General features: G+C 44.1%; 1 protein-coding gene across 4 annotated transcripts in view; it reads left to right on the plus strand.

Moving 5' to 3' along the window:
• arhgef10la (Rho guanine nucleotide exchange factor (GEF) 10-like a) overlaps positions 1–14,784 on the plus strand; it is a 177,042-nt gene that overhangs the window by 122,060 nt on the left and 40,198 nt on the right. For all 4 annotated transcript variants that reach the window (XM_084061414.1, XM_084061413.1, XM_084061416.1 and 1 more), the window contains one exon: positions 13,472–13,558. In XM_084061414.1, coding sequence (XP_083917540.1) covers positions 13,472–13,558 — 87 coding nt within the window. The remainder of the gene's footprint in view (positions 1–13,471; positions 13,559–14,784) is intronic.

Genomic DNA, 14,784 nt, shown 5'->3' on the forward strand with positions numbered 1-14,784 from the left:
TGTGTTGTGCTGATTGGTTCTCTCCATGTGTGCCGCTTCACTAATTACTCCGTTGCTCTTCCTGCTGCTTGTTTTCAAGTCATGGACGACTGCCAGACTGGACCACAACACTTCCTATAAAGGGGGTTTCTTCTGCCATAAAAATAAATGTTTATTTTGTCGCTGACCCCCATCTGCAAAAGCTTTTGTGCCAGGGGACCCCCATACAAGATGTGTGTTGTTAAAATGTTTCAGAAATATAACAACATTTTCAAGATTTTTTGAAAGTAGCAGATCTACAAGCTTGCATCACAACGCGTTGTGAGCTTGTATATAATAGTCAGTGTATATGGGGTTTAAACCCATTTTTATATATAGCATTGAGAACCACTTTGGGAATCACTGTTGTACAGTCGGTCATATACTTCGTCGTACAATGGAGCCACGTGGCAAAAGCAGCCTGTCACAACGCAACACATTTTGAACTTGTAGATCTACTATTGTCGCTATTTTTTTTTAATTGCTGAACATTTTCACCTACAGTACAATGCCCAAAAAAGGGACACCAGGCTGAAAGTGCTCAAGGTAAAGCGACTTAGATATAATTAATATTCAGAATTCACAAGTGAATTGTCTTTGTGACTTTGCATTTTCTCTTTGTGATTTCAAGTGTATCTTTTTTTCTGCATTGCCTCTGGTTGTTTGGCTGCAATTTTCTTATTATCTCGCTACTTTATTTAGCCTGTTATCTCTCCATAAAAGACGTCTCTCAACTGAACTTCCTAGGTGAAACACTGTAGTGGTAAATAATTTTTTATCAAATATCTCTCTTACCATATTAAAATAGTGGGCTGAAAGAGGGGATTTTATAGTGCGGTGTGAGATTCAAAGGCTTGATCAAGAGCAACCTGATTTGTATTTTTCTTTGGAAACAGTTGTGATTGCTATTTGTCTCATGTTCTGCCAAGTGGGCCATAATAGAATTATACTCCAAGGATTTTTAGGGGCAGATTCAAACTCAGGGGGTGGTCGGGGGGCATGTGGGGGTGTGTGGAGGGGTGCTCCTTGATGTGTGTGCCTCCTTGGCAGCCGTATCCATGACGACCACTTGGCTCTGACTCTGTGGGCACCAGAACCCCTCCTTTTGTTCTGAGCTCTCTTGCCATCTGATCAAAAGGATTACAGACAGACGCTTCCACCCCTCTGCCATCTAGGACCCCTGTAAACAGAACAGTGGTGTCCGTTTCTGTCCTTCAGGTAGGTATAGATATTGCCAGAGACTCACCAGGCTTGTCTGGGAGCTTCATGCAAATGCCTTGTCACTAGAAAAAAAAAGAAATAATACTCTTGGCCCGGAGTCCTCTTTTGAACCTTTTAACATTGGAGCAGTCAATCGCTTTCATCCAGACACGCTGGAGCTGCCATGGCTGTAGGATTGTGTGTGTGTGTGTGTGTGTGTGTGTGTGTGTGTGTGTGTGTGTGTGTGTGTGTGTGTGTGTGTGTGTGTGTGTGTGTGTGTGTGTGTGTGTGTGTGTGTGTGTGTGTGTGTGTGTGTGAGGTGGAGGGCAGTGAGCGACATGAAGAATTTGCATCACATTAGCCAGGCGTGTGTTGCAATCGTCCGAGGAGCTGTGTGAAGGACATGCAGGAGGAAGGAAATCTCCGTCAAGTTTGTGATGTCCTGCCAATGTCAGGCAGAGGCTCCTGAGGAGCAATATGCAAAAGCACTCTCCGACTTCATTCCACTTATTGATATAATCTGTGGCATAGCCCAAGGAGACAGGGAATCGTTACTGTACAGACTGTAGTTATTAAATTGGAGGGAAATGTCCTGAGCCAGTTTTAATATTAAGCTGATAGCCATATGTTTCGCCCTGAAGTCCTGACCACCTCTGAAGTCAAGAGAACTGCTGCAAGCTAATCAAGAGTTAAATTGAAAAGAAAACGGGAAAGACTATTCGGTCTCCTCTCCTACAGATAGTTTAATCTTATTGTCTTCAAATGACTTTGAAAATTCTGAGCATAATGCAGGCCGTGCGTGCACAGCAGGTGGCTGGCCCTTTGATCTCTGCACATAGACGCCAGTGGAATTTGAAATGGCTGCGTGACATCTAGCTCATGAAATCATAACATGAGCGGTGCATGGCAACTTTGATCGTCCCTGCCTTTTGTGTTAATTTCATTAGAGGATATATTGGGGGAAACAGATAATAAGCAAACGGCCGCAGCGCTGTCCTTTTGTGGTCGTGCCACGCATGTGAGGCATGGCATGTGTGCGTGCACAGACTGCACTTGTGCGTTGGGTGTATGTGTGTGGTTGTGCAGTTTAGTGTGTGATTGAGTGTGTGCGTGTCTGTGTATGATTTGTCCTGGTGAAGTTATTGCAGGAACAGCTTCACATTCACAGTGCATATTCATGCTCACAGTACAAGGACAACGTAGAACCTGACTTACAAAGGTACATAGAGGTTGCTCGGGTGGCGCAGGAGTAAAGTATACCTGTCCAACCCTACAGAGTCTAGGGGTTTGAATCCACCACGGTGCATCCAGCTTGCTGAGCGTCTACAGTCATGCGCCAGAATGTTTGTGCGTCTGTATGTAAGTTGCATCAGCACTGCGCATGCGTCGATGCACTTTCCCTAAGCAATTACACGCCACTTCACGCTTACAACTCCTGGACATGGCAACCCCGGCAACCCCGCCCCCCATCCAAATACTGTCTGTCTGACTCTTTGGGAGGGTTGAACGCAGCGAACGCCGTCTCGCTGGGCTGAGCGGGCTGCTTCATCAATCTGTGCCGCACATTCTGGTCCTGCAAGAGCCTGTGTGAATACATAGATAGATGAACGGGTGAAATGTGTGTCTCTCAGTTTGCTTTCGTTTTCGGTTTGCGTCTCGAAACAAACACTGCTGTTGCTCTCGCTTTTGGTTTGCGTGTCGAAAACCTCTACAGCCTACTTCACGAGAGCCTCGCGCCAGCGACTAGACGGAAGGGTCGCGTAGCGACCCGCACCTCTAGTACAAATACAATTGGCTGTGTTTGGGGGAGGGAAGTCTGATGTGGATGGTGATCTTTGTCACTGTGCTAGCGACTCCTACGGAGGTGCTATGTCCTACTGGTGTGGGCACCTCACCGGCAGATGATCCAGTAGGGTACAATAGCAGTGGCAACACAGAAATATGTGGGGACTGGGGAGGGTTAACTGAAGAACTAGATAGGGAGAAAAAAAAATAGTGAAAATTATTGTCTACTCTGAATTAAACGCTTATACATTGTTGACTGGACTCCCCCAGGGGTCTATACTTAGCCCCCTTCTTTTTTAACAGTTTTATCTTATCTAACCAAAAATAGCTGATTTACAAGCACACAACGAATCGCAATGCTACGCAGTGTGAGCTTGCAGGTCTACTATTTTCGCTGAATGTTAGCCTATTATGACACGCCCCGAACAGTGATGCTAGGGTTCATGTGGTTAATTGTCATACCAACTAAAGTGGGAGAAGAAAAGGGTAGATAAAATAATAATTGGCTAATAGGCCTATAAACATTAAAAAAATAAAATAAAGAAGAAAAACATAAAGCATAAATATGCCTGTTTTCCCCCAGTAACGTGGGGCTAGCCGACAGCCGTGTTGTAAAAACATTCATGTTACCAGCTTGTTTTAGTGTGCATTACCTGTAGCAGGGGCTCCAGTTGTAAGTAATTTCAGGTTGACTGACGATTCACTCCTTGGCCCTCCTGCCTGTAGCCCTGGGCAGTAGGACTGCAGTGTGGCGAAGGAGCTGTTGAACCAGTCAATTATCACTTAATAAATAGTGGAAGTTTTCTATTAGTGCCTGTTAGTGCGTGTAAGAGTGTTGGTATGTATGTGCAATAGGGGGGTGGACTGTGACTATGGAATTGGAAAGTATATGAAGGAGGTGCGTGCGTGTGCATGCACATGTGGCTGTGTGTTTACCTCAACTCTGTAAAGCAAGCTATTTCTCCGTCCATTCGCCTTTATTGAGCTGGTGTTTATTATTTTTTAAGCGAGCTATACAGTACAGTATATAATATTTGCAAGGTCTAATTTTTTTTCCCTCCCTCTGAGGCAGTCCAGAAATGTTGTGCTCATGAATTCCTTTCTGTACAGTATTTCATAAGTGGCTATAGAGCACACTTTCCAATAAAGAGAATCCATTACATAAGCAGGGGGAGAGGCAAACAATACCGATGCCGGGTGCTGTGTCTTGTCATTGATAACATTATGGGCCCCTGGTGAATTTGATGCATTGTTCCTTGTAAGAACACACAGCGATTTTCACACATATAAAGCATGGCGAATTTCCTCCACAGCAGAACATAGATTTCACGACCGCGAGGATACATCGCTGTAAGGATAAACACTCCACCTGAGCAGCCTTGGGAACTAGCATAACATTAATTGGACACGAGGAACCATACCTACGGGATGCCAGTCCAGCAATCTAGGCTGCCCAAATGAATAATTAAAACTATTCTCTGCCATTATCTTGGCTGCCGAACCATAGCAGAAGATCCACATTGGCTGTGACAGCCAGACCACTGGCATGCAGCTCCGCAGGCCTTAAGTACACAGTGAAATCCACAGTGTCCATTTAACTGTGAGGGTGTAAAAATGATATGTCTACACTCTCAGAGTTAAATCACAGTGGATGTTGCTGTCTGTGGTGACCTCGCAGGAATGGGGGTGTAATTATACACTTTTTATGGTAATCCATCAGTGTGTCTAGACCCAACGCCCCCAAACCCTGAACCCCCCCCCTCACTCTCTCTCTCTCTCTCACACACACACACACACACACACACACACACACACACACACACACACACACACACACGCACACACAAAATACAGAGGCACTCCCCAAACAATGCCACCTGGAGCTAGCATATGGGCTGGCTACCCCCTGGGATAATGGGTGGGGTGGACTTCCTGTCGGGCATTGGGTCATTGGTAACCGGCAGCTGGGAGACCGCCCTCTCATCACATCAACAAATCTCGCTTTAATTAGCTCACCTGCCGGCTTCCTCGCTTTTCCTACCCCGTGCTCCCCAAAGTCCTCCATCAAACCCCCCCACTCATGCCACCCCAGCCCACTTCCCTTGCCTGCCTTCTCCTCTCCTACCGTCCTCCCCACCTGGGAAATGCCTCAGTGCTCATCTCCGCGTGCACACAGAGGTGCATGTGTCTGGACACTCATCTACATGAGCGCACACACAAACGTAGCAACAGAGATACACTAGGTAAGTGCACATACTGTATATACACACATCTACGGACACATCTATGGACAGACGTACACATACGGAGAGAACACATACACAAACATTTATGGACACGGATGCAGGCACACACACACACATGCGCACAGACACATTCAACCGCACACAGTTAGTGCAATTAACAAGACTGACAATTGACTTAGAGCAACCTTGTATCACATTGATTTTTAAATGGTGCCTCACTGACAGACTATTAGCATTGGGTTCACCACTGATATAGCCACTGCCACAGACCCCCCTTTTCCCTGCATGTGTCTATCGATGTCGTTTACACATTCACACGTGGAAATGGTCTTTTTGTCTCTATGTTGACACACTCGTATGCCTCTTCCATTGGCTGTTTAACGAGGTTTGATCAGTGGATCAGTGTTAGACTCTATTGATCGTGGCCACTGTGCACACTTGCCCTGTGAACAACCCACATAACAGTTGAGTGCGGCCATAAAAAATATGTCCTCTCTGCTGGCCAATACTATTCCTGATTTATTCTGGCCCATTGTGTCGTGCACCAAAAATTGCCGAAGTACAATTTTCTTGTACAGTACAAGCTCACAACACGTCGCACCGTGATGACACGTGGTGAGCTTGTAGATATGCTTCGCCCAGGCGGAGACAAAACAATCTCCACCGGTGGAGATGCGACGCCTGACAGTCTCAAGTGACTGATAAAGCCCCCACCCACGTGTCCTTTCCACCATCATCATATTCCTCCTCAGCCAGAGCCTCTGTCCCTCTGGTCTAGCAGCCTCTCCCTCTCTCTCTGTTTCTCTCTCCTGCTCCTAACCACAGGGCTTCCATATGGACGCCTATTAAGGTTGCTGCTTAATTACCTATCAAAAAACATCTTGCCTACTCTTGAGGGAAGGCTAGCAGAGGAGGAAGTGGAGAGAAAGAGAGAGAGAGATGGCAAAAAGAAATGGGGAAGAGAGAGAGAAAAAGACAAGGAAAGAAAGATGGAGAGATAGAGAATTGGAAATCTATTTATATTATTTGATATACCGTCCTCTCTTTATACTATCAGAGCGTAAAAATTGCAAGGAGAGCGAGGTTTTCAAATATAACGGACAATTGTATTATTCTCAATCTCAACCATTGATTGACTGATAAACGCATACCCTAAGGTTGATTCTGAACTAGTGAACTGCCTCAGTCTTGCATAGTGGATGTTTATTTTAAACAGACTCTGCCCACAAGTGATGTGCAGCTATGAATATCAGTGAATGAGTTGTAACCAGAGAGTTTCTGTCTGCTTATGAAGATGTACAAAACAGCGGTCTTACCTTTTGTTCAAATTTCTGTTATTGTATTGTATTGTTATTACTAGCAAAGTTTTCTCAGAATAATTCTGAAAACCATCCCTGGATTAAGATCCACAGACTCGTTCCGTCTCACTAATCGATATAGTATGGTGAAACTGCCTTATGCACTTATGGACTTAAGTCTGGAATAGTCTCCCTCTCGATACAATTATTAATTTGAAGCTATTAAGCACCTACAAAACACACCTTTTTTTATCTCCACTGGGCTGAAGGCCAGGGTTGGACATCGATTTTCCAACCGGGGTTGGGGGCATGGCTTTTCACAAGAAGGCATATGACTTCCTACTGGAATATAGCACCATGACATTTTGTGTGCATCAGCAGACATAACATGCAAATCTTGCGTCATTGGCCTAATCAAACAAAATGTTGCTACTAGAAAGATCATTATACGATATGTGGAAATGGCCTATTTTGCCAGTAGCATAACACTGCAGGTATGTACTCTACTACTGTAGGTTAGGTGCCATCTTTCTAGTTTTGTTTCAGATATTCTTTGTTATTCTTTTTATCATTATCTAGTTTTTGCCTGTGCACTTTCACTTAATGGAAAGCACATTTATTGCATTTAAATGCATGAGCTATAAAAATGTATTGATTGATTGACTGATAGTTTGATTGATCGAGGAGAGAAACTGATTGAGACACAGATGAGGGAGACAGAGGTGAGGGTGTGAGATTGATGTGAAAAAAAGTTGAGACCATGCATCTCTGTGATAAATTTGAATAGATGGTGATGATGGGAGTAACCCTGCATGTTGGACAGATGTGTAGAACGTCAATTGACCTGGGGAAAACATTTAGTTTGTTTCAACAATTTGTGTTTACAAACAACACTCCTGTGAGAGAGGAGAAGGAGGGTCTCTGGTGAGAGGAAGGCTATAAATTACTTGTGATTGATGTTTGCCGCCTTGGAGGACGACAGTTAAAGGCACGCAGCATCCGTCGCTGACCCCCCCCCCCTCCCAATACACACACACACACCACTCCCAGCTGGATGTCACGAAATTAGATGTACCGTCTGCCAAAGTGGCCCGCCACCTTAACAGTCTCGTCTTTCACACACACACACACACACACACACACACACACACACACACACGCGCACGCGCGCACGCATGCACACACGCATGCATGCACGTGCGCCCATAAGCACAAACACACAAGCAACATTTGAATTATTCCATTTCCAGCTAGCTGAGTGCTGGTCAAAACAGGCATGCTGTATTCAACAGCAGGCTTGCAGTATTCAGCAGCACATGAAGGAGACCTGGGGGCAATAACCCTCCCCAACCCCTCGTCCACCTTCTCTCTCTTCTTCTTGGCTTTATAAATGTCAATTTCTATCATTCAGATAGACCATATCAGCCATCCTTCAGATCAAGCCTACATGTCCACAGAATACAGATTTTTAACCCCTGCATTTCGTTTGATATGTGCCACTCTTTATTGGTAATGAATAGTCTGTCACCTGTTGTGGCACAGGACTGCAATCTAATCCAGACCCATGTGTATTCCCAGGTTTGACCAATTGAATTTCCAAAGGTAAATGCCACATATCACTTGAAGAATCATTTGGGAGTTCACAGCAAATACCTTATGCTTTTTCAAGATTGGGAATTACCATGGTGGCATGATTCTCTCTCCCCAGTATGTAATCATAGACTCCATCAATCTCCATACATCTGGAAATAGCTGTGGGAAATGGAAATGCTTATCTGCCTTCACATTTCACACATTCTCTTGACACAGATATTATATGTCCTGTGCTGAACCAAAACAGCAAAATGGATGTGTACAGGAGAGGAATAAAAAATAAGAAAAATAAATTTGGCATTTGGCATTACCCAAGGTTAGATAATGAGGTTAACAACATAAAAAAACTAACAAACAAAATAGATAAATACTGAATGTAATGCATATTGTAAATAGCTTTGGATAAAGCTGCCATAGAATAAGCAACTGCCCTGGTAAATGAAATGGTAGTTTTGCTGGGATTCCTCAACAGTGTGGGGACTGGGGAGGGAGTCGGTTGGTATGGGGGAGGTAACACTTTTTTTCGGATGAAAATATGTATATATTGTAGTACTAGTAATGGAAACAAGCCCTAAGGGCTTATTTGGGTTATCCTTTTAGCATTCTTTTCCGTCCGTCTGTGCGTGTGTCCGTCCGTCCGTCTGTGACCAGCTAATCTTCGGCACCTTCGGCTTAATCGCAGCGAAACTGTGTACACACACTCCCTGAATGCCAATTCAGAACCTCTGCCCCACATTTTTCATATTCCATCCTGATTGGCTAATATTGACATCTAAAGTTTGCATTATTGGCTTGTTTTGAACAAAATTCCGCAAATCATGAACGCACCACCTGATTGCGGTCAAACTTTGCACGCACATTCACACAATGTTGAGGAACAAATGCCACCCTTTTAACATTGGCCTGTGCGCCACCAGCAGATCTAATTCGGCAAAACAAATGTTTTTAACAAAATGCCTCAAATCATGAACGCAGTCAGTGTCCGATTGCCGTGCAAGGCCTAAAAAGAAATTGCACCCTTTTCACATTGGCCTATTATAGCGCCACCAGGAGGCCACAATAGCCTACCTGACCTGGCGGAGACCTGTGCTCCGAGGAGCACTTTTTCTAGTTTACCATCCTTTTACATTCACATTTTCTGCACTTGGTCTTTAATGTACTTTTTGTTTTTGTTTTACATTAGCACAATGAGCTTGTACTTGCACAATGAGCTGCACTGAGTGTATGGAAGGAAACAATCATGTCTATAGAAATTAACATGATGGGGATGATTTCCTGCCATACCAAATTGTTATACCTTGAGATAAAAGTAAATATTATCAGACAGCTTCTGGGCTATTTGGATCAAGGCCATCCTGCTCAAGTAGAATGGGCCTGATCTAGAAACAGGTAAAAGTTATTAATATAGGGGAACCGTTGATAGATGTACAGTGTTCCTTATTTTGGTTAAGGTCCAGGCTTATGGTAAGTTATTTTGGTTAAGGTCAGGGTTGTGGTAAGTTATTTTTGGTTACGGTTAGGGTAATTTATTTTGGGGAATAGCTCAGGGTTGTGGTAAGTTGTTTTGGTTAAGGTCAGGGTTAGGATCAATTTTTTGGTCAGGGTAAGGTTTTGGCCAGCTGGGCGAGGCTCCCCCTTTTGGGCGGGGGCGCGGGCGGGGACTTATTTCTTCTACAATAGAAGAGTTAAGACGTCACATTCTAATACAACCAAAATACCCAATCTTGGCACCGACCACAGTGGCGCACCTCGCTAATCATTAGACTCCCAACCCACTACCACTGGGAGTGTGGGATCGACTCCCGCTTGGGATAAACTTTTTCAGTCATCCGCGGACTACTTTTTTCCGCCGATAAAGTATAGTTTTGGACCATGACGGAGGCGCGCCGACTCAGCAGACCTTGAGGCTGAGGAGTCGCGCCCGAGCGCCTCCAGGCGCGAGTGCCCGCGACGACCAGCCGAAGGTCTGCTAGTCGACTCAGCGCCGTCCGAGTTATGTACCGATAGGGACAGAATAGTAAATATTTTGGTGGGGACTGCGTTTGCCCCACTGACTGCGTTTGGCCCAACTGCCACTCAAAGTGACTACTGGCCAATCACATTGCGTCTTTCCCGGGACTTAACCAGCTCTCAACTTCCGGTACACAAACGCACTACATTCCCAAAGCTGGCAAGGTTTTGGTCATGTTTAGGGTCAGTTTGTAGCTAAATGATGCCTCCTTGAGTCCAAGTACTTAGTTCCCATAAGAGATTTGTAAACTGCTGCACTCTGACGTTGTTGATGCCCACACAGATGATGAAAAGCCAGACAACAAAAAATGAAAAAGCAACAACACAATGTGAAACACATTGAGGTCCCTATTTGTTGGGTAGACACATCATGATCAATTTATTAAGTTATGATCAACAGAGCACTACAGATTTGGTGTCAACGAGGACCACGATTCATGCCAGCTGTCAAGTGCCTGCTTCGACCAGGTCAACCAGCTTATTATACTAATAGGCACCATTGCTATTTCATCCATTGCTATTTTCATCATTTAAGTTGATGGAGGCACATCCAGAATGATAGACATCTTTAAATCACACAACCACATTTACTGCTCTTGTGACCAAGTACAGATCCCCTGTGGTCTGTACTTGGTCACTTCCTTTTTTTCCCTCTACACCAAATCTCTCTGAAAATAACCGAGCTTCAAGCTCACAACGTGTTGTAACACGTTGTGAGACAAATTCTGATCAGTGCTGTAATGTGAGTAAAGGGGAAGAAAATGGGAGAGGGCAATTGTAACACATTTCATATACACACCAGGAAGGAACTTAATGAGGTAACTCGGTCACAACTTCATCACATTTTCTTACACAATAGACGAGTGATGGCTGTCCAAACATTAATTACATTTTTCACATCTGCCTGTCATAGAGCTACAGTATCTTGGCTATTACTCCTACAGATTGGCTATTACTCCTACAGATTTTGTCCAAACATCATGCAAATTGGTACACATTGGTACACTATCTCTATAGTCATGTGATCAAGACGGATCTGTCAGATTTTTCATATTCCATCCTGGTTGGCCAAGATTGTCATCTAATGTTTGTGCAATAACTTCCATCAACATTAATCCCTCAACTTCTACAGATTCCACTCGGGGTAATTTCTCCATTCCGACATCTCGCCACTCCGACTAGTGGCTTCCGCGTGCGGTTAGGGTTAGGGTTAGGGTTAGGTATAGGGTTCGTTAACGTCGGAAAGGCGACATGTCGGAAAGGCGACACTTTCCACTCACCTCAATAATGACTGAATTCCAAACATTGCTGGCCCACAATAACCTACCTGACCTGGCGGAGACCTGTGCTCCGAGGAGCACATTTTCTAGATTCAAGTCTGTTTTGCTTGGCCCCGGCTGTGAAAACAATATTTTCTTGTTATAGTCAAAGCTGTCAGCCTTTGTGTACATTTATACATTAATACATCCCCATGGTTCAAAACAGAATTCAAAACATACTCGGTTGACTATCAAGTTTGACTAATACTTCTAGGCAAAAAGTGTCCTTGCTTGTTTAACATAATATGCCCATGCAGTTATAGTGTATACTGTAATTTGTCTTTGTTCCTTGGCCCCACTGTTTATTATGGATATTTGTTCAATGGCTCTATCTTGAATGGCTGCTGAAAACACCATCATGCACCAACACATGAATAATAATGCATTCACACAGGTAAACACAGATGATTAACACTGTGCATGTTAATAAAACTAAAATAAGACCTAATGCACATCCCTTAACTATTATGACAAAGAGTTGCATACCACAACAGCCATGGTTGGTATAACATTGCAGGTAGCCAGGCATGGGTGTTGGGATTCTATTAGGTGGCGTAGTGATTAGATTGACTGTGCCATAACAAAAAAGTCCCCGATCTAATATCCACAGCAGACATCTGTCCGCTTGAAGAGCTAGCAGCTGAACCCAGAGTCTTTGTTCATTATTTGTAAGTCTTGACAGTTTTCATATTGTATATTGTCAATATTACCAAGCACTCTTAGCTACATTCTATGAATGAGAGGTGCCATTCAAATAAAGTATAATAAGAGCAGTCTGCTTTTATTACTGTGGATATTCTGTCAAAACATTGAAGCCCAGGTGACTTTAACATAATGGTTTGAAAGTCAGAGGGATTCAATGGCAGGCTCCACAGCATGACATGTTTTCAGAACAGCCCTTTCAGGTACCTGAGGCTTTTGTGTGCACCGTTTTGTGATTGCCTCTGAACATTTTGTGTGCACAGAGATTCCATAGAAGAAGAAACACTGTCAGACCTCAAGTGAAATTACAAAGCTGCTTAAAATTCTAATTGTCTCCGCCAGGCCAAAAGGCATGGCGAGAGAGTATGTTTTACCCTCCGTCCGTCTGTGTGTGTGTCCGTGTGTCCTGTCCGTCCGTTAGCACCAGATCTACGGCACCGTTGGCCCGGTCGCTGCGAAACTGTGCACACACACTCCCTGGATGCCAATTCAGAACCTCTGCCTCAAATTTGCACATGGGCCTGTTATAGCGTCACATGGAGGCCGATTTGTGCAAAACCCATTTTTAGCGGCGCTAGCCGCGGTAGCCCTCTATACCTGGCTTTTGCGTCAACGTTCTGATTGGTCAGACACGTCAACAAAGTGATTGGTCAAGCTTCACGTGACACGTGGCTATAAACACATTATAAACACTTATTGATGACAAAATGTATCAAAGGCGCCGCTACCTTCACACAGGTGTGATTTTTTTACATTACTCCTACAGATTTGATCCAAACGTCATGCAAATCGGTAAAAATTATCTCTATAGTCATGTGATCAACACGGACCTGTCCGATTTCCCATATTCCATCCTCATTGGCTAAGGTTCGCTTCCAAAATTTGCAGGATTGGTCCGTTTTGAACAAAATGCCTCAAATCATGAACGCAGCTTGCCATTTCCGTGAAATTTCACAAAGACATTCCCACTAGGCCAAGGAAGAAATGCCACCCTTTTCACATTGGCCTGTTATAGCGCCACCAGCAGGTCTAATTTAGCAAAACACATTTTTGGAACAAAATGCCTCAAATCATGAATGCAGTGTCCAATTGCCGTGAACGACCTAAGAATAAATGGCACCCTTTTCACATTGGCCTATTATAGCGCCACCAGGAGGCCACAATAACGTACCTGACCTGGCGGAGAACTGTGCTCCGAGGAGCACTTTTTCTAGTTTTTGTACTGTAATTTTTACATGACTAAATGTTGCGTCATTATACAGTACAGCATGCTTTAATCAATATTTGTTTGCCTCCACAGCTCGAAGCTGCTCTGCACAATCCAGTTCATTGTGCCCTGTTGGGTTTCTCTGCAGCGAGCACCTCTTTACCTCAAGGCTACCTCTGGGTAAGTTACAGTACTGTGTGCGGTGGCTATGCCTTTACTTACACATACAGTATGTAGCACACATGCATGGCACACACACACACACACACACACACACACACACACACACACATGCATACATGCATGAAAAAAAGATTGCTAACTTTTGTTAGCTTGAGCACTTGGCATTTAAGAAAATGATGAAGAGTTGCACCTTCCTATACCAGATGCAAATACAATCAGTATTTATTGGACCGAAGTTTCGGCCATAACCATCATCATGGTCTTACCAGTTGAGGTCAAAACATCTAAACTGTTGCAACCCTGACACAGGCCACGGCCGAAACATTGGTGCAATAAATATTTTATTAACCCTGGCATCCCAATTTTGGGAATGTCAATAGGCTAAAATTCTCAAACATAGCCTATAGGCTATAGTATAGAGCCGCTATAACATATGCTTCATTTATAGGTGTCGAAGGTGGAGAGCTTGTAGATTTGTTATATTTGTTATGCAACACCGTTGTATAAATCAGGCTTAAATTGATCATTGCATTTGGAACTTGAGTGTGCAACTATTCCTCTTTATTGTCTCCGCCAGGCCGAAAGGCATGGCGAGAGAGTATGTTTTGCCCCCTGTCCGTCCGTCCGTCCGTCCGTCTGTGTGTCCGTCCGTCCTTCTGTCTGCGAGCAGCTAATCTCCGCCACCGTTGGCCCGGTCGCTGTGAAACTGCGCACACACACTCCCTGGATGCCACAGCAGAACCTCTGCCCCACATTTTTCAGATCAGCCTGTCATAGCGCCACCATGAGGCCGACTTTTGCAAAACACATTTTTGGATATTACTCCTACAGATTTGTTCCAAACAACACGCAAATCGGTACACAGTATCTCTATAGTCATGTGATCAACACGGATCTGTCCTATTTTCCATATTCCATCCTGATTGGCTAAGATTGGCTAACAAAGTTTGCAGGATTGGTTAGTTTTGAACAAAATGCCTGAAATCATGAAATTTGAGCCATTTGTAATTTTCCACGTAGATTCCCACTTGGCTCAGGAAGAAATGCTACTTGAAAACGTTCACATCAGCCTCATGGTGGCGCTATAACAGGCCGATTCACTTTGCTCGCACACTCCCTAGAGGCCAAGGAAAAACCTTTGCCCTGCATTTTTCACATCTGACTTTTAGAGCGCCACCAGGAGGCTGACTTTTGTAAAACAAATGTTTTCATCTTACTCCTTC

The sequence above is a fragment of the Gymnoscopelus microlampas genome (genome assembly GCF_963454915.1).
Source record: "Gymnoscopelus microlampas genome assembly, chromosome: 7".
NCBI classification, from domain to species: Eukaryota; Metazoa; Chordata; class Actinopteri; order Myctophiformes; family Myctophidae; genus Gymnoscopelus; species Gymnoscopelus microlampas.